The sequence below is a fragment of the Mastomys coucha genome, unplaced genomic scaffold (genome assembly GCF_008632895.1).
Source record: "Mastomys coucha isolate ucsf_1 unplaced genomic scaffold, UCSF_Mcou_1 pScaffold1, whole genome shotgun sequence".
Lineage (NCBI taxonomy): Eukaryota > Metazoa > Chordata > Mammalia > Rodentia > Muridae > Mastomys > Mastomys coucha.
The window spans coordinates 24295383-24316959 of record NW_022196891.1 but is presented as its reverse complement, the minus strand read 5'-3'; the positions used below and the strand labels follow the sequence as shown (position 1 = coordinate 24316959).

At 40.0% G+C, this 21577-nt stretch overlaps 1 protein-coding gene across 5 annotated transcripts in view; it reads right to left on the bottom strand.

Annotated features, from left to right (window-relative positions):
• Positions 1-1210: 1210 nt before the first annotated feature.
• Ccnt2 (cyclin T2) overlaps positions 1211-21577 on the bottom strand; it is a 34748-nt gene continuing 14381 nt past the window's right edge. Inside the window, exons 3-10 of one of the 5 annotated variants that reach the window (XM_031381032.1) lie at positions 16606-16734; positions 14946-15006; positions 12860-12922; positions 11010-11055; positions 9337-9500; positions 7591-7661; positions 5982-7113; positions 1211-5883 (exon numbers count right to left, since the gene is read on the bottom strand). In XM_031381032.1, coding sequence (XP_031236892.1) covers positions 5816-5883; positions 5982-7113; positions 7591-7661; positions 9337-9500; positions 11010-11055; positions 12860-12922; positions 14946-15006; positions 16606-16734 — 1734 coding nt within the window. In that variant the 3' untranslated portion in view covers positions 1211-5815. The other 4 variants (XM_031381026.1, XM_031381037.1, XM_031381040.1 and 1 more) reach the window with 4 other exon arrangements.

Here is a 21577-nt window from a genome sequence, read left to right as displayed (position 1 = left end):
AAAAGTAGCACTCCCCAGTACTTCAGAGACGCTTTTCTTAGTTCTTTTTGCTGTGGTCAACACATCCCAGAGTATGAAAATGTAGAGAAAGGCCAGTGAGATGGCTCAGCACGTAGAGTTGCTCGCCACACTGCCAGCACAGTGGACAGAATCTCGACCTCTGTAAGGGTGTGGTGGCAGCTGCCCTCCACCCCCCAAATAAACAGAAACAAAATAGAAGAGCTGTCTTTACAGACTGGCCTGCAAGCTTAAAGCAGACCTGAGAAGGTTTAAAATGAGCTTCTCTTAAGCTTGGAGGCCAAACATAACCACGCAGAAGAAAAGTGGATGCTTTTTATTTTTTTAATTTTATTTTTATGTTTTTCTTTTTTTTTTCTTTGGTTTTTCGAGACAGGGTTTCTCTGTATAACCGTGCTGTCCTGGAACTCACTCTATAGACAAGACTGGCCTCGAACTCAGAAATCCACCTGCCTCTGCCTCCCAAGCGCTGGGATTAAAGGCGTGCGCCACCACTGCCTGGCTTGTTTTTTTTAAATATAAAGACAGAGTTTCTCTGTATAGCAGCCCTGGCTATCCTGGAACTCTCAGAGACTCACCTGCCTCTGGAGTCCTGGGAGGGACTTTTTTATTGAGATAGGTGGGATGCTTGAGCGACTTGTGTCCCGTCCTAGATTCGCTTCCCAGTATTGAAGAATTGACTGCACATGCCACTGCTACTACAAATCTGTATGTTGTAAAAGACATAATTTATATTTTGGCTTAAAAATGCATTTTACTATAAAATCTACTCTATTTTGTATACTATAAAATATGTAAAAATGTGTTATTTACTAAGCAAACATCCCAATTTTACTTTACTAAAATCAGGAGTAGCTTTCATTCTCTTTCAAGTGGAAAGCACTGGAAAACTGGAGAGTATGTAAGTCGGATGTAAGCAGCACCTGGGAAATGCTGGTTACTAGCTCACAGTGAATGTAGCAGCCTGGGCTACACATTGAAAAAGAAAAAGGAAAAGAAAAAAAAAAAAGGGCACGAAGTCCCCACCTTTCTGTGCGGCTGTCAGGTTGAAGTAACAAAGTAGCACGCCGACTCCAGGTGAACTCCTTCCTAGACGATAGATGAGAACCAGTTCTATCACTGCGGACTTCCCACTTTCCCGAGAACTGGTGCTTTGGATTCACATTAACTTGAAACATGTTTCAGCCTTGGATTTGGTTGTCAATAAACAAACTTTATTAATATTCCTTATGTAATGAGCTGAAATTCAATGGCTAATTCATGCCAATATACACATTTTCTTGTTTCATTCAATTATCCACAAGGGTTTTAAATGTTCAAATTCCACTGTTCATAACAAAACGGTATTCCAGGGACGTTCTCCTAATCAAGAGAAGCTACTCACTACTGGGCGGAGCAAGTTACACAAACTATTAAATCGACTTGTCGGCTGGAGGATTTTTAAGAGAGGCTTCCCCTCCAAACTTGGAATCTACAGAAACTACAGAGTTCCCAGGACTGACTTGAGATTATTCAACTGCAGTGAAGGATGAAGTCAGCTTTACACAAACAGAACTGCTCCCACCCATGAAGTACATCTCACGAAATATACCAGGCAGCAGAGATGGATTATACACCAGACAAGAGGACTCACAAAGCAAAGAGCTGGCTGGGCACACTTCAAACACTGAAATAATGGGACATACTTAGAGCTCCTAGTACCAAGATCACTAAGAAGTTTCCAAGGAGCACCTGACTCGGCTTCTGACTAGGCCAAGGCTGCCTTCCAACCGTCTGTTGGCCTATATTACAGTGGTGCCTGCACACCCTTGTCTCAACATCAAGTACTGAGAAAAAACAGGAATGCGCATTGCCTTTGTACAGATGCTTCAACCGCGTACCTCAAACTAACAGGCACAGAATTCAAGCCAATGGACTCCTGGGCTCCTAGTGTGGACTTTGCTGCCCCCTTCCTCTGTGAAAATGTGGTGAGTGGGTCCTACTGCCTCCAGAGAAAGGCTCCTGCGGGGGGGGGGGGGGGGGGGGAAACTGCTCAATCTTCAGAGATGAAGTCAAAGGTCCTCCTTAGTTACTAAGAGCTTCCAGATTTTTCTCAGCAAAAAAATCCTCAAGATTTTCTGGCAAATTAAGTCTAAGTTTGAAATCCTTTTTTGCTTATATAAGATTGGGATTAAGTTAAGAATCACTGATCCAGGCATGGGTGGAGCCAGGAGACCTGGATCACAGTCAGCCCTTTTCCACGTCTCGTCTCAAAAGATTCCAAAGCACAGACTCTTATCAAAGTAAGCCATCTCCATGATGCAGGAGCCTTAAGTCATCCAATCAACCAACAAATCATGCTGCACGTATGCATTATATAGGCAGCAGCCTATATAATGCAAATAAAATTAGAACTGAAACTCTAAGAAGATACACTTTCTTGAAGCATCTTAAGGCAAGGCATTTGGTAACTAATGACATTTCAAACTGGTTCTCTAAAGTAAATCCTAACCTGCTGTTTTTACTTCAAAGGGAACAGAGAGGTCCAAATGTTTGGGAGCTCTGTATAACTTCTATCTGTTGGCACAAAGTGTGCGCTCACAACATTCCTAAGGAAGCCACCACTCCCACGGAAGACATCTTTAAAGTGTACCCAGGGCTGGCACTGTTGCCTTCGTTGCTACTTGCTACCAGGAGATGTGTGGGGCCTCATCTAGCAGCGGGAGCTGGCAGCGAGCTTGTAATGCAGGCCTCCGAGAGGACTCCCACAAACATGCACTCCTTGGCTTTGCTTCTGAGGACAGCTTGTGTTAGTAGCTAAGGCAAATATTTAGGAAGCACATACTGATTTTAGAAAATTAGCTGAGAGAGGTAGACAGGAAGCCTCTGATTATAATGTGCTTTTGCAAAAAGGTCACAAACCTAGGGAAACACACCTTAAGAATGAATCACTCTTTTATAGGATGATGTAAAGATAATGCTTTTTAATTATTTTCAAGTATTAAAAAACTCATCAAAAATGTATCACCTTAACAGTACTATGCACATGTGAAATCTCACACCTAAGTTTGATACTATTTTGGTTATTTATGGCTACTTACAAGACTCACAATAGAATGTCCATTTATTGAGTCTTTTTTCTTTGGTAAAGTCTAATGGGACCATGCAAATGAACTATGTTATGCAAACAAGATCATTGAAGCAAACTCATGGTGATATGAATTGTGAGGGTTTTCCTTAGTGGAAAGGAAACAAAGAGTCACAAATTTTCTCTCATTGTGGTTTTAGCATCTTGTTCTGAGGTTGAAGAGTTTGAATAGTTCACACAATCCTGTAAAAATCACAACTGACTGCCTTTTAATAAATAGTCATCGTAAAGAATTACATTTACAGAGTGAAAATGAATACATAGCATTTCAAAGTCAATTCTGGAAGTACTAAGTGTACTTATCCATAGCATATACACTATCTGTTTAACTGTCCATCATTAGCACCAATAAAGATTCAACAAAATTACCTTTATTCCCATATCTAAAAAAAAAAACAAAAAACAAAAAAACAAACAAAAACAAACACAAAACAACACATTTCTGAAAATCCTTAGTGAAGTTTAACTATAGCCCCAGACCTTAAATATTCACATTGTTGTCTATGCCACACTGAAAATAAGTTCACTACTTCTCTGACCACTCTTTACAAAGGCTGATTAAAATCCCTGGCATCACTCCCAATGATACAGTAGCACGACCACCTCAGTCAGTTCACATGATGCTCTGTTGAGGTTTCACATCTAAATCACCAAGAACAAAACCCTTCCCTCCCTCACCTTGTACTCTGTTTAAATTCTATGCTAGTTCTTGGAAATGTACCAAGGTAAAACCATAACTGTATCAAAATCCTCATGTTTATGATACAATAGTATATCACACAGCAACAAAAATCACATGGTAACAAAGATTACCAATGCAAGACAAGAAGAGAGTGAAGACTAGCCGGCTAGGCTGAGTTCCCACAAAGAAGCTCCTGAAATCTCAGGTTCAAATAACATTGACAAAACAATCAACAATTTTCTTTAAAAAACAAACAGCTACTGGCAAATGAGATAACTGCTAAATAAAAGTAGAGTACAAGGTTCAACTCTAATATTTACAACTACAACATACTTGAATAAAGTTACAATTGTGCACAGATCAGTGGCTTTATAACAAAATATTTCATATACAGAGAACTTGTGATTCAATACAAGTTGAATCCGACCCATCTTAAGAGACTCAACAGCTAAGACTTACCACAGAAATAAATTCAAGATTAGGCAACAGACAAGAGCCATACTATCGGTGCTTACACCAACATTTAGACAAGTCAGTCCATCCCCTGACCAGGCGTCAGGGGACAGTGCAAGCATTATCTCCATGAAAACCCACTAAGACGTGCAAACGAATGTGAAAGCCCAGCAGTGGCTTGCCTAAAGCTGGCCTTTTTCCTTACATTTTCCTGATAATGACCATAAGCTATAAATACAGGTACAATGCACAGTCAGCAATCTTTTCTTTTTTATTTATTGTTAGAATATAAAAGAATCAAGAGAGCATAGGTTTAATTCCATTTTTATAAGGAAGACTGCGTTTACCTGAAAAAGAAATATGGTATCTCTCTCTCCCTCACACACACTCACTCTCTCTCTCTTACACACACACACACACACACACAGACTCTCTCTCCCCATGGGAAGAGTATATAGAATATTCAAGACTATGGTGTCACTGCAAATGCTAAAGGAAAAGTGACCCCGTTCACTCTTAGAATCTGTAGTGTCAGCGTTCCTGACTAATCTTCACTGGGAGCTGCTGTGAGTGACGTCACAGTCATCCTCACACCCATCATTAGCTGCTTTCTACAGCACTGCAACAAGCCAACAAACATTTAAATGCACTTCACATCAAGAGTATGTAAACTTTATTTTTTTTTCCTCTTCAAGCCTTCAGAAATCAATGGCTGATTCCGCAGCCAATCTGGTCAGAACCTCTGAAGGCAGACTGAGTGCTTCCCAGTGTTAAGGGCCACCCATGGCACCACATTCCCGTCTAGTAGTGAATGTCCCCTCAGCGGCTTCCAGTAAGGCCTAGAGTTTAAGGTTAACAATAAAAAAGTGCCACTTGTGTTTTAGATTAGTGATGGACTCTGACGAGAGAAAATAAAGTTATTCTGTATATTGTTATACTTACAAGCAGCTCCAATCCTGAGTATTTATGGTAATATCTAAACATACAAAAATGTATGTACATTTTTCTCCACTTTCTTGTAAACAGTTGTCAGTATACCGTTTTATCCCTTTATCACTGAGACATGCAAACCATACATACAAGTATAAATACACAAAAGAAAACAATTGACACTCATTCAAAGCCAAGCAACAACAAAAAACAGCTACAATATTCAAATCATAAATAACAGAAGCTTGAGGCAGCTTAGGTTCCTAGCAGCAGCCAGCCATTCATCCTAATGTTCTCAGCTGCATCTTCCATGCGTTTACAGTCCTGGTAACACTATCGTATGTGGAGATAGGCTTGTTTACTATCATCTCTTCTTTCAGAATGAAGAACAAAGCAGCACTTACAAATATGGAAGCAGTGGCACCACCGCTGGACCAGGAGGGCATTTTCCATTCCAACCATTTTTAAATTAAAAAGGAAAGGAAAAGTTGACCTAAACACAGGGTTACATATTCATTCCTTGGGCACTTAGCAGCGAGTCCAGCATGTCGAATGTGTCTTTGTAGTCCATATGCTGGCTGCTTGTACTGTACTCGTGATTGGCCTCAGGACCGTGGGGCTCCACTGGTTTCTTGTCCAGTTTCACGAGGGTGCTGAGATGTCCGTAGCCCACCTGGTATGTGACAGGGGGAGGAGGGGGTAAGGGATGGTTAAAAACAGAGCTGTGAGAGGATAGATACTGCTTAACAGAGGAAGAACTAGATGAACTACCTGAACTTTTGGAACTTTTGCTCATTTTGGAGTGGTGGTTGTGGGAAGCTTCGTTGATATGCAGCTTCTTCCTTGCACTGGAGGCGGAGGAGAGGCCTTCAGGGCCCAGGCCTACAGGGCTCCTGAGCATGGTGGGCGGCATCCCGTCAGCAGCATGCTTGCTGCCTCCGCTGTGCACGTGCGCATGCTTGTGACTGCTGTGCTGGCGGTTGGCAGGGTGCTCCTTGTGCTTCTCCTTGTGGTCTCTGCTGACGTGCGGACTCGCGTGCTTGCTCTTCCCACTGCCTTCATCAGAAGAGCTGTGTCTTTCTGAGGATGACACTTTGATTTTCATCTTTAGCTCCTCTTTGCTGGGGCCTTTATCATGGGGTGGGATGGGAAGCCGGAGCTTCAGAGATCCACTCCTCTCCTTTTTCTCTACCAAGTGTTTCTCAGGCTTGTCGGAATTGGTGAGGGGAAGCTTCATTTTGATGGGAGAAGTGACAGAAGTGCCTGCGACTGCCTGAGCTGGCCCATGTTTGTGCTGCTGTTCTGCATGGGTAGCTATATAGTGATCCCTTGTGTCCAGGTCAAGGGTTTCCAGCTTCCGCTTTTCTCTGTACTTATCTAAAGACATTTTCTGAGGAACCACTCCAGGAGCAGCAGGTATGGGACCATGGTGTTTACTGCTCCCAGGTTTGTGAGGATATTCTTGCTTAGCTGACGAATGATCAGCAACTTTGTCTGGCCTGTGATGTAATCCGGAATGCAGTGCCATTGACGGTCCCTGCTGGAAGCTTATGTACTGGCTCCCAGAGAGAGTGGCCTCTTGTTTCTGTGTGTACACTGGGTCTGTCCTGGCTGAGTCTGGATGCTGAGGCCACTCTTGGTGTGACGACAAATTGTATGAGGTACTGGGCATTCCTGCTGCTAGCACTGATAAATTATCAGTTGCACGGCTATCTTGAACAGAAGTATTTCCTGAATTTAGAGGTACTGGAGCAGGGAACGTTGATGTTGATGGTTTCTGAAAGCTTGGGTTGGCAGGTACACCAGTGACACTATCTACTAAAATAGAATTCTGGACCAAAGATGAACCCAGCAGTGGTGTCTCTGATACTTGTCCATCTACTTTTGGTTTCTTAGCCATAGCCTAGTTAAATGAGAAACAGAAGAAACAATGACAGCAAAGGGATTTAATACAAATGTCTTTGTTTGTAAAACTCTATAGGAAGCTCATGGAAACAAATCCACCTGAACTCCAAGTTCTATGGCAATAAATGAATGCAGGGGAAGGCTCTATGGTTGGAGAAATACATACAGTTGTATACTAACCCAGAACTTGAGACAGTAACTTGTGTAGGCTTTAGCCTCACTTGAAACAAGGGAATTTCCCCAACATGACAAAGAATTAAAAAAGGAAAGGGGGAGGGAGAGAGTGAGTGAGTGAGTGCTCCTGTACACAGGGGCTGAGAAACCGTAAGCATCTGCAGTCTATGTGTGGCACTGAGTCAATGTACTGAGAAGTGGTACAGTATTTAATCATTCAATTTCAAACCATTTGCTAGGCAATTGCTAGATGAGTGACAAATTGATATTTTTGTTAATTAAATCCTGCCAATTGTCTTACCCTCCAGTTTCGAATCCTCTTCAACCTACTAGGCGTTTTCTCCAATATTTGTAGAAACTCATGTGTTAGCTCTAAAAATAAAATTTAAGTTTAAAGCTTAGACTATGCCTTTAGGATGTGAACCTCTCTCAAGTAGGCAATATTTAAAAGGGTCCTAAGGTCAGCCCTTTCATTGTTATTTCTAGTCAGTCTTTAGCATACACAGACAGAACTCTCAACTGGGAATTCAAAGCTGAATTCTTATTTAAAAAAAAAAAATCCCTCCTCAAATTTCACTTGCTTACTTAGAAAATAAAAGTCCTGAAAAGGATGGTAGTGGGAGTCTCTACCAGGCAAACCAACCAACTCCATAGCAATGCTTAATGGAGAAAAGATCCACCAATGGGTTCTTCAAAACCAGAAGGCAGGGGTTTGAGAGAAAAGTATTCATTTGTACAGCACTAAACATATTATTCCCCAGCATGCTTAATTACAAAGAATAAGAATAGCTTTGTTAAAAGAGAACGCAGTAATATCACTTATCATGTACACAGCATGGAACTGAGCAGCACTAAGCAGCCATGGCTCCATGCTTTGAGAGGAAAGCAGGGCACAACCTACTTCTCCAGCACTCTCACCAAGAACACTCAATACAAACGGTGAGAAACCGACAGACAAGCTTGGAATCACTCAGTAAAGTCATGTATTATTCTTCACATCAGGAGAGATTAAAGAGTCCTGACAACTTGGAAGTGACCACTTGGACTTTCAACTGGACATAAATAGAACATAATACTCCACACCACAGAAAAATGGGGAAATCTGAATACAACCAGGTTTAATCAGCAGTATTATGCCAGCATTAATTTCCTAATCTTAATGTTATATAAGATGTCAACAACAAAAATTAGGTAAAGCATAAGTATTCTGTAAATATTTTTTTGCAAATTTCCTTAAGGTTAAAATTATTTCAAGGTTAAATGTTTAAAAGAAAAAAGGCAACGCGCGCACACTCACACTGCCCAGCAATGAATACTATACCAGTAAGTTGTATTCACTGTCTTAAGCTTGGAACTGAGATGGCATCAATGTTAAATTATAATTTTATCATCTAAAAAACTGTTACTGATAATCAATAGCAAACATGTCAGGAGAGCCAGATTATCATCTGTATTAGCCATGTCGAGTCAATCTGCCACAAGAGATCAAGCACTGAGACTGCATAGTCACTGATTTTTGGAGTAAGTAGCAAGTATTCCTGTCACCCAGCCTAGGCAAATGTTAAGAGTGACGGCAACAAGTAAGATAACACAAAATGTCTCAGTGCAGAACACACAAAAATTACACAAGCAGACTCAGCCTGTGAGGATGGAGTACAGCTTAGTAGCAGAGTACTGCCCAGCACTTAGAGACCGGGCTCAACATCCAGCACCTGACAATGATGACCGCATCACCACCACCACCAGGACTGGTCTGTACAACTGTGCTAAAAAGTGCCCATCAACCAATATTTAAATCAGCCATGAATTCTGGGTGGAACACACACACACACACACACACAGAGTCATGCGCTCATGTACAGCCCACACAAGAGGATTAAAAAAAAAAAAAAAAGCATGTTTTCCACAGGCCAACTATAACCAGTTAGACAAGTATGACCTGGGTCCCACACTGCCACTGTAGTGTCCATGTGGACTGAGCAGAACTGCCCACTGCTTCAGGCGTCCAGCATCCTTCTCACACACACAGGGAAGGACTGGTGCTTACCATCTAGCAGCTCTAGGGTAACTGTAGGGTCCACATACTCCCACCAGTGCTTTCCATCAGTTGACACAGGAATCTCCCAATTGGACCATTTGCAAGCCAAATGAATGCATACACATGCTATCACTGTGGGTTTGTATTGAAGACAGAAGGTCGTAAGATGCAAACTGGTGTAGAGCAGATTTAAAAGTGGAGGGCCACAGAAATTCAAAATATGTAAAACAAAGAAAAACATTTGCCAGTAAGACAAAAGCAAACATAAATCAGAAGTGTTTTTCTCTACATGATATTCTATTAATAGCTAACACTACTGAAAAATGTAATAAAAATAATTATAGATCATGAAACTTTCCTCATTTTCACTCAATAGTATATTAATATTTTATTTCATGATTAATACTAATAAATTTTTGTTTTAAAACCCAACAAAGTATATATAAATGAAAGAGCATATTCACAATAATCACCATATACAAAGTATAACCTTTTAAACCATTTTTGTGGTAGTCTTGTTTTTTTAAAACATACACACACATATAAAGACTTTATAAAACAAAGCAATTTTAAAATCCAATCAAAGACTAGACCATTTGATATGGCGTAATTAACAGTCCCATTCATGTGCACTTCTATCCCTTACAGCAAAGTCTCAAAGAGAACTTACCTTACACCAAGACATTTCAAGGCTCAAAGCAGGTCAGTACTAATAAATACTATCTCTACTTCTCATCATGGACCAACAGTTAGGCATGTGATATTTCACAGGCTAGTTTTCTAATAAAGTTTTTTGTTAGTTTTCTGAGACAGGGTCTCATGTAGCCCAAAATGGCTTAAAACTTACTATGTAGTTAAGGATAACCTGAAATTCTGATCTTCCTGTCTCCATTGTCCACTGTCTGGGATGACAGGCATACACACCATCATGCCTAGCTGACTAGCCAAAACTATGCTACTCCAAAAAACTATTTGGTTCTCATTTCTACAGTGCCCACTTAAAAACTTGTCAACCTTTAATACCAAGCCAGAACAGAATTATACATTCACGTTATAGCTCCTTCAAACTATTCTAGTTTAGAACAGATGAAACATTTACTGAAAAGCCACAAACACACACTACATTTTTACTTTATATAAACGGAAAAGCAGGACTTTTAAAAATAAAGATTGCATCTCTGCAAACCTAAGCACTGATGGTAGTTGACTACTTCTAATTTACTATTTAGAATATTATCTGGAATAAGTCCAAAATTACACAAATTTTACTTAAGAAACTTTAGCAATTATTCTAACAGACTGGATCAATGTGAAAATAAAAAAAAAATGTCATTTAACTATAATTGTAAACTAAAAATAGCTTTATACTTACCAAGTTTCTAGGTTAAGTTTAGCTCTGTGTAATCTTTAGCTGCTATTCAGGCTACCAAGTTTAGACTTATGCACTCACAAATCGAGAATATGCCACCAGAAAGCACCACTACACTTCACAGTGTGCATTTAACCCCTCTGTGCCCAAAGACCCTTGTACAATACACCGCAAAGCAACCAGGAAGGTACCACCACAGTAGATGGTCCAGTCTCCTGTTGCAACAAGGGCAAGAGACACGTTGAGGGGGCCCTGCATTAAAGGAAGCTATAGTGTGCTACAACAGTGCAACAAAGAGGGTCAGGATAACAACCTGTTGGTAGCCATGAAATAGGATGTCTGTGCCAAATCCTTGCTTGCTGTAAGAAAAGAAAGAAGAACGAAGACAGCATCATCAGCTTCAACGTGTCAACCTCACAAAAACTCTCAATACAACATCAAAGATTTGTACACAAAAAGTAAATTTTACTTACTACTTACAAATATCACAAGAGCGCCATCATTTTCTATACTACTGAAAATCTTCAACCACATTCACTCACATGTTTCTTGCTATCCCCCATAGATCTGAGAAACAAGCCGATCTGCTTTAGCTAGCCAGTTACAGGGCTACACTTGTACTAAGTTAAGCATCTAGTCAGCTAAGAGTTGAAATAAAGCATTCTCCTGGATTAAAAAACAACAACAAAAAAACAAAAAACAAAAACAAGAAGAAAAAAAGATTTTTGAAGTCTAATACAAAATATGAAGAATTGCCTGCCAAACTTAATCTTGTCATTTTAGTTAGGCTGGCTTAAATATTTCCTTCAAAATTGAGCAAAACAACTCCCACCCCAAACTTCTAAGAACATAATCTCAGTTCTTTATCATGTTACTATATATTGTTATATATTAACAGAATATAGGAAACTCCACTGTACTAATTTTTTTAACTTATAGACTCCAATTAGAGATAAAACCTAGAAAGAGGAATATTCTAGGGGGAATGCTTCCAACACTGATCCCCAACAGGAAAGCAATCTTTAACTAGTTTCATAAGACACTAAAACAGTTTCCCTTCCCCTACCCCATGCTCTTCCCAACAGACACCTGACCAACCCCCTCCCTTTCTGATAAAAAATCACTAGCTTGGCAGCCCCAAGTCCCACTCCCAAGCCCCAAAGTTCTTCCCCTCCTAGTTTTCACTCTTGGCACCTGTGATCCCTGCTGCCCCATGTGATCATCAAGGGAAGAGTTAACAAAAGGGATTGGGTCTGGCAGAGCTGTGCTAAGGAAGACTGTCAGAGCACCAGAGGTCTTGGAGGCAGTGTGACTTAAGTATGGTATTCTTTCCTGGTGGGGAGGGAAGGAGAGATCAGAGTGAAAGGTCCCTGGTAAAATGACAACAGCCAATTGTGCAGCAAAGTAGCAACTGTCTCATCTGGAGTGGGAGGTGAAGGCTTTGCACAAATCATACCTACCCCTCCCCCACACCACCCAAACAAAACCCCATACAATAATAAAAACACTCAACTGTGGTGTCATGTTTACTAAAGGCTGGATCTAAACTCAATACAAGAAGGAACATAAAGTGTTCTTGTTAGTTCAAAGTTGTAACAGAGTAAAAGAAACAAAGAGAGTAAAGATAAAAGAAAATCTTTAAAGGGAGGAAGTACAGCCACCTCAAAGCCAAGTCAGAGGAACAAACGAACACACACACACACACACACACACACACACACACACACACACACACACACACACACCCAAAGCCCTGTAAGCAAGAGACCAAAACCATAGGATTTTATTTTCAAAAGGATCAAAAGCACAGAAGCAGACCCCAGAAGCTACGATGCACCATAAGCAATCCAAATGAGTCAAATGGGAACTAGAGAAGCAACAGCAGCAGCCTGTGGGAAGGGCTCTTGCTCATAATAAGGTCTAATGGCACCATAGCGGGCTATGAGAGTTGTTAGTTTTCTCCATTACCACACAAATGCAAGCAAATCCACTTGGAAAACACAGACAGAAATAGATGACTAGGATACTGAATACTATTTCAAAATGACATCTGCACTTTTTCTGAAACCCAACATAAGGAAGGCTAGAATACACAATGTCCATACCAATCCTAGAAGGAGGAAAGCACCAGCACTCATCCCAGATGGCTGAGGGAGCACTCACCTCTTACTAACTGGGTGCATTTCACCACATCTGTGTGTGGGTGTTCAATGGTGATCTCAAAACCTGAAATGAAAAGCACTTTTTTTCCCAACTACTTACCAGTATAGTACTTGCTTGAGCAGCGCGGCTGGCCACACAGTCACAGATGGCTCTATGCTCATCAGGAGTGAGAGAGCTCCAAAGCCAACACTAAAGCTTTTTATTGCTGACCTATGTGTTACCCTCCAGAATAAACAGTAACTACTTTCTTATTTCTCAACAGGAAAACAGACAATTATTTAAACAAGGATAACTTGATCTAAAATTTAGAATTTTAATTCACCTGGGCTTATGTTCAAATCATCAAATAATTATTACCATGGCTAAAGTTTATGTATTATCTCTTTAACATTAAAAAAAAAAATCTTTGCTTCAGAAGATGAGAAAATGTATTTTTCATAAACATACCTGCTGCCAACAGCAGCACCAAAGTTTAATGACTACTATTGTCTTAACTGTACTGTGAAATCAAAGGGCTGCAGCTCCATCTCCTAATGAGTCATATGCACAGCGAGCGACGCTACACATGGTTTCTAAACATCTTCAAACACCCAAGGAAGTGTTGGGAAGCTTTCAATGACTATCCAATCAGCTCTCACATTTTATTATCTAGTATTTTTAGAATGCCAAGTAAAAGTCTAACAGATGAACCATTGGAGTTTATAAAGGTGTATTTTATTTATATCTCTCCCGTGATTAACTAGCAAAGTAACATTTCAACTAAAGAGATTTTTTTTTATGTATACTTAAATATTAGGCATTCATTCTCCATGTGTAATAGTGTGTCATAAAGCATACATATTACCCACTGACTATTACTGTCAGTTGTCTAGGGACAGAACACAGCCTCCAGAGCACAGAAACAGACGGTTCTACCTGACTGCCATCTACAGCTCCTCCTATGTAATGCCTTCATACCATAATGATAAATTTATGTTTTATAATGTAACATATTACTCTTCAATGTCTGTAAGTTTTCATAAATTCATGTAAATGTTGTAATTAAGACAATAATGACAAATAGGTGGACTCAGAAGCAATATACTTTCATTTTGTGCCTTTAATAAAACTTAATACATGTGTTTTAAATAAACTACCTTTATAATAAAAACTTGCCAGCACTTGTAGCTGTGTGTGTGTGTGTGTCTGTTTTTCTGAGACAGGGTCACTATGCAGACCTGGCTACCCTCAAACTCAAGAGAGCCGTCTGTTTTTGCCTCCCGAGTGCTAGGAATAAAGGCATGCACCACCATTCCTGCTTGTATTTAAATATTTTTGTTTTTTTGTTTTTGTTTTTTTCCCGAGACAGGGTTTTTCTGTGTAGCCTTGGCTGTCCTGGAACTCACTCTGTAGACCAGGCTGGCCTCGAACACAGAAATCCGACTGCCTCTGCCTCACAAGTAATGGGATTAAAGGTGTGTGCCACCACTGCCTGGCGTATTTATACTTCTATTCAACATTTGAATAGAATGGAATAATTGAACTACAAAGAAAATTTTGCTATATAAAGCAGTCTTTATTCCACATGTGCAAGATGGAAGTGTAACTGGTAAGGAAACTGTCTCAAGTTTACAGAGGTGATCAGAAACCTGTAGATTTAAATTCTGATCTCCTTGGAGCTTGTATTTATTTGACCTTGACTTGCTAGGCTCTTCTCTAAGGTCACTTAACTTTAGATAAGTCTAGCATTCTTAACTAGTTTGCTTATTATCAAAGTTCACTCAAATAATTACAACATCATGTTTGAATAACAAGGACTGCAGAAATTCTGTGTACACACCACTACCTCTGTATAAGAACTATTGTACATCACTGTGCAATCACGATGAAGCAGAGCTGCCACCGTGAAACCTGCGACACTGAAGCCATGGGCACCACACAACTAAGCTATGCCAAAAGAAATTTCGGAAAAAGGGCTACTTAGAAAGAACAAGCAGTACTATTTCATTCCAAAGTAGTTTCAAAAAACTTTCAGTAAGAAGCTATTCTAGAAATTTTTGTTTAGGATACTGCATTAGTGAACACAAAATGATATAAGCACACATACCCAGTGTTTGTAGCATTATGGTTTCAAGTAAAACCAGTTCTTGGGTCTGCTGAAGATAAGCCTGCCAGATAAAAATGGTATTAGATGTTTAGAATAAATACAACACTAAAGAGAGTTCTGGACTGTTAGACCTCACAGACTACAGAACAACAGTTGCTTACAAATAAGAGGCAAAGAGAGTTGGCGTGATGGCATACACCTTTAATCCCAGCACTCAGGAGGCAGAGGCAGGCAGATCTCTATGAGTTTGAGGCCAGCCTGGTCTACAGAGAGAGATCCAGTACAACTGGGACTATTTGGAGAGACCCTGTCTCAAATATATATACTATAAAGATAGAAAATTATGGCTGTTTCTAAGACAAATATGAGGAAAAGAAACTGAGGCAATAGATGGAGCACTGTTGCTCCTGGGATACGTCTAAATGGAACCACTTTTAAATACAGATGTAAACAAGGCAAAGGAACAAATAAAACAGTAATAGGAAACAGGGTGACTTAGCTGAATAAGGAGCCACAGTCTACACAGGACAAGTTCATAGGCACTGCTGCTTCTAGATACCAGGTACAGGAGCACCAAGCCATGGAAGAACACTTAAATCAAACTTGCCTTTTAAGAGAAAACTTAGCAACTCATGTCTATGAGTTACTTTTGGAATTAAATTCCCTAGAAAAGGCAAATCTTAAACCTTTAGATCAATACCATCCATTCACCATAGAGACCTCAAGTATCACAGTATGTTTCCCCTAAAATTCGGGAAACTTTCACAAAGTTCTCAGAAGAAAGCACACAGAAGATGTCCTGCCACTGCAGTCTCAGGACTCTAACAACTGACCCAGGTGAGAAGGAAGCAATACCTCACATATAAGCTGGGTATGGTGCCTATATCCTTGGCAGGCAGAGGCAGAAAGACTGAGTTTGAGGTTAGCCTAGACTACACGTAGAGCTAGACCCTGGTATATCTGCTCTAAATGCATGTACACATATGCTATTGTTCTAACAACACAGTCCAGAAAGTGAAATCACCTTTATTGTCACTGAGCTGATTTTTAAAAGACTAGCATGAATACTAGAATAAATAAGTTTATTTTATTAACAGGAACTATGAGAACCATTTTTTATTATTTAATGTACACACTGATATTTTGTTCATTAAAAAAACCAGCATCAATGTTGAATGTATCAATCTTCTATCAGAGCCTAAACTTAGGACTTTAAACTTGACATAAATCAAATAACGTGATAGTCACTAAGTGGGTAAAAATTTCCAATTAAATGACTTACCTATATTGCTAAAAATAAGTGCAAAAGCCCTCACTTGTAGCCCTCATCTCAGAATGTCACAGAACTTAGGAGAGTGAACCACAGTCTCTCTTCCTTCCTGTGCTAAGAGTTTCAACTTAAGCACATCTTAAGACGTGAGCACACCTCCCTACATACAGCTCAGGTCGGAAGGCCCATCCTTCCCACTGCAGGTGCACTCTGGGGTAAGTCAGCGAATTCGAAAATATTTCAAAATAACTGTCAATCAAAGTAGAATGATTCAAAATCTTTTCCAGTTTGGGATGACATACAAATTCAAACTATACACGGAGCATTCCTGTCAGACAGCTTTTGGTTTCAAATTGGGAAAGAAAATGAAAACCCCCTGTGTTTACATACATCACATTTAGTGTCCAGCAGAGGCTCTAGGGGATGAAGACAAGCGTGTGCTACTTTGATAACATGTTCAAGCTTTCGAGCCTGTTCTTCCACTTTTGCAGCCAGAAACAATGCAGTAGGTGATATTATCTGTAGGAGAGATTTTTAAAAATCGGTCATTTAGAAGGAATACATTTTGGGAAAAGTCTCTACACCTTGGGATGGGGAAGGTAAAAGAAGGAATATATCATTATAGCATGAAGACTGATGTAAAAAAAGCTTTCCTAATTTTTTGGTGCTGGGGATAGAACCAGAGATTTGCACATGTTTAAATACATGCTTTGCCAATGAACTGTCTATCCCCAGCACCGATCTAATTCATCCCCCACCCCCACCCCCAGCATACTCTAGCAGTGGGGCACACGGTGTATCAACTTTATCAACACTGACGTTAAGAAGTTCTCCTGACTCAGTACCACAGGGCCAGCCAATATTCAAAGTATTTATTTTGCAAATATAACAGCGAGAGAAAGAAAAAAAAATGATCTTGGTTAAATAAGAAAACTTTAGTATTAGTGTGTACACAGTGGAGACAAAGGAAAAAAATAATAAAGTGATGCCATAGCTTTAAAAAAGTGTTAAGACACCAGCCAAGCAGAGCACACTGCCTCTGCTTTCAGCTCAGCCATTACTTCTGAGTACTTACTACTCTAACAAACTCTGCCTGTCTTAAGAGTCATGTTATTTATGGAGAAGTAAAAGACTGCACAACACAAAGAGAATTATGAAAATGGACAGGCTACCTAGAATCTTCACTACTCCACTACAATAATAAAAGCAGCTAAACAAACAAATAAACAAACAAAAAAATCCAGGAGAAATAAAGACTAGGAGACTAGAACCTTTTCTAAGAGGATGTCTGGAAAATCACATCTCTCTCTAAATATAGTAAGGTAAGTTCTTGGGGTATTAAGTACGAACAGCACTAATTACACATACATTGTCTATGAAAGAGACACCGGATTTCAACAATTATCTACTGCTGGAGTCAATAGTAAACCAAGTAAATATTGACTCAGAAATGAAACAAACTATAACTTCAAATGTTTAAGAATCTGCACAAAGGAGCTGGAGATGAGTCACTGGGAGTCACTGGTTATTCTTGTAGAATATTCAGGTTCAATCCCCAACACCCACACCATGGCCCACAACCATTTGTTACTCCAGTTCTGATGCCACCTTCTAACCCGAGGGTACCAGTTATGCATACTGCCACACAGGCATACATGCACATAAAACATTCATACAGAGAACATTTAGAAAAACAAAAGTTTAAACACACACATACACACAAAATTCCTGCATTTAAAATTGTGATTTCTAAATGTGCTGCACTCACTCGTCTACCCCAGTAGGTCTAGAGTATCAGGGTTAAAACCTGATCATGCGGGCTGGTGAGATGGCTCAACGGGGAAGAGCACCGACTGCTCTTCGGATGGTCATGAGTTCAAATCCCAGCAACTACATGGTGGCTCACAACCACCCATAATGAGATCTGACGCCCTCTTCTGGTGTGTCTGACAGCTACAGTGTACTTACATATAATAAACAAATCTAAAAAAAAAAAAAAAAAAAAAAAACCTGATCATGGACAAGAGGCATTATGACTCCAAAGGGAGTTTGTCTCCTGGGTATTTCAGTCAGTTGCTGGCATCTCCTAACTTAGACGTGTTCCAGATTGATCTCTGCTAAGTCTGTTGGAGAGATCTGCATGCTTTCTTTATTCAGGCATAAAGGTGCCCTAAGAAATATTTTGTTATAGCAACACTGTGATTGAACATTATTTCCTGGCCTCCACAGTGTTTCAATAATTATAATAGATTTCCTAGCTGTAATTAGCTTGGAATTTTTACTATGAAGCTGTCTTACCAGACAGGGTGTCTCAAGAGTTAGAGATAGCAGTTAGGCACTTTTTATCAGAGCAGTCTCACAAAAAGAAAAACTGTTTTATTGCCAGTGAGAAGTTAGAAGTTGTAGGGCTCCCATCACTAATTACTTATGTTAAAGCCAAGGAATGCTAGAATACGACCTTCAGCTACTTGCCTCAGACAGACCCTGAGAGTTTATCTTGGGGCTACCAGGACAACCCAGTCCGAAGAATGACCTTGATGTAACCATCTCCTGCTTATGTGACTTCTGTAGTTTGCCCTGTTCTCTGTATACCATATAAGCCTGATTTCTACTTTGTACACATTGCCTTCAGAATCTGCACTCCCTCGTGCTATGTCTGTTTGTCATTTCTTCGCCAATGCCTTGTCTTACCTGACTAGGACCTGGTTCCTGCCACGGGTTGAGGGAGGCCCAGATTGGCCCGCCCATGGCATAAATGCTACGGTGCAGGGACCTATTGTTCAAAAGGCAAACAAACAACTGCTCTGTTATTGGAGGGTCATTCACGACACAGAAATGACGTCATAGGGAAGGGGAGGAAAGAGGCACACACTCTATCATTAACAGATTTATGCCTTTAGGAGAAGATATCTGAGAGTAGTGAAAATCCTCATTGGACTACGGATCTGAAGGAAACTTTTCCAGTTTAACTTCATTTGCATGAGAGTAAGTAGAATAGAAATATTTTGAGAAATTCTCTTTCTATAGTAGAACTTTTGAGACATCTCACTATGTATCTCAGCTAGCCTCTAATTCAAGAGATACCCCCCACCTTCTTAGTGAAGGGATTCCAGGGGTGTACTACCACATCGAACACAGTTTGAATGTTCAATATCTCTCAAAGGTTCATGTTCTAAAGGCCTAGGTAGCACAACAAATTTTTAGGTCACTGGAGGAAGTCCCCAAGGGGACTCTGGCCTTTTCCTTCCAATTGATGAGTAGTTTGCTGTACTTTGGATTTATTTCCTTTGTCAGAATCCCAAAGCAATGGCAGCAGGAACATAAATCCTAAACCTTTTTACAGTAACAGAAAGCTGAATTAATACTCATTATCAGCCAGAAAAAAATGTTACGATGGTAATGTTAAAGAATTTCAAATGATCAAGAATGCCTCAAGTAAATCAAGTCTGCAATCAGTTAGAGAGCAGACTGAATCATTCATGTGAATTCCCACTATCTATCACTGAGTAGCTGATGTTTAGTGTTTGCTAGTGGCTAATGATACCCAAAGGCACCAATATCAAATTCCAAGCACTCCAGATGCCACTCTGGAAATCTGAGAGCCATCAACTATGGGAGAAATTCAAGAAGTCTTCAACAAAACAAAAGTAAGTACTTCCCCACAACCCTTCATTTATCATCTTGCTCACAGTCTAGAAGGTGAACAACTTGTTAATCTAGCCTTCAACTACTAACACTCTCAAGAGGAAAACAAGAGACTCAAATAAAAAAAAGGCAGACTTAAATTTACTTAACTATAGTTCTCCTACTTGTCCCAAAGGCATTTATTGAAGTCTCTATCAAATTTCTCAGCTAACAATTCCTAGCAATAGCAAGTCTCAATATTAAAAATAAAAAATTACAATGTTCAAATTACATAACTTTTCTCCTTAGAAGGTAAGGCAGTTTCAATTGGATTCCCAAGTGTTACCTTACTTTTAAAACAAGAAGCATACAAGGAGTTAGGCAGCAATCACTGGGAGACTCCTGGTTGGGTTACCCACACTCTTTCTCTCTCATGGGAGTCCTGGTCCCCACAAACGGCTTCAATCTTGTCTTCTGCAGTCCAGCACTAAGTCCAGCACTAAGTCCAGCACTAAGTCCAGCACTCTTCCTGCTCAGTTCCTGGAAACCCACTAACTCCACCTCGTACCTCTAACAGCCTACAAACATCTTACTCCATTAGGGCTCCAAACAAACCCATCTGAGCTTTAAGTTCAAGGCTGACTTTGATTATACCAGGTACTACTGCATTCTGTATGGAGACTGTCTTTTCTGATCACCTTAAAAGAATTCCTGAGGGTTTGGGCAAAGCATTACTAGCAGCTCTGTTATATTCAAAGCTGAGTTTGAAAGCTGCTGGCATTTTCTGGCACATGTAAGCATGATATAAAGCCAAAGAACTAATACCATTATTAGAAAAGTACAGATAGTTTGGTTTCTGTGACAAAACAGAAACAGATTCAGTTCACTGGGGAGAGGCACATGCACTACTTCAGTGTTCTAAAATCTGGTTCAAAAGACCTTCTCAAACTACTTCAGCTAAAGGAAAGTAGAGGAAAGTTGACCATTCATTCATTCGTTCATTCATTCAAGACAGGGTTTCACTATGTAGTTTTGGCTGTCCTGGAATTCAAGTAGACCAGGCTGGCCTTAAACTCAGAGATGTGCCTGCTTCTGCCTTCTAAGGCCTGGGATTAGGGAAGGACCGTGCACCGTCACACATCCAGCTCCTCTCACTGTTTTGAATGTTACATTCTCAAATTAAGACAAATTTTTGCAGAAATCTAACACACAAATGCTGGTGATGAGAGCAGAAGTAATGAAGAGGCCAACCGTAGCCAAGTAGCCAGACTGTTTCACTGTACTATTATCTAAGTAGCACAGGCAAATTATTCTGTGATCCAGGAAACAACACCTGTTTACATAGCTGTGGTAAAAATACAACCAACTAATACATGCATGGCATTTTGGATGGTACTCCATAGGAAGAGGACAGAGATATTACTATGGGAAATCAAACAGTGGTGCATTGTTAGTTCTGGTCTTAAATTTTAAAAGCTTGTTTAAAATGTCCTCTCTTGTGCATTTCTTCCTTCAAAGGTTTTGTTGTAGACCTAAGAATATTTAAGCACTGAAATCATGGCATTCGACCTCACTTCAATGATTCACACTTATATTCTTCTCTCCCCCTGGACTATTCCTTTCTTTGTTTTCACTCCTACCTCTTACTCTGACTCCTTTCTCCATATGCTCTCCTCCTGCCCATTTCTGGCCACTCTCCCCTCTTTGCCATGACACCCTCTTACTGTTGACCTTCTTC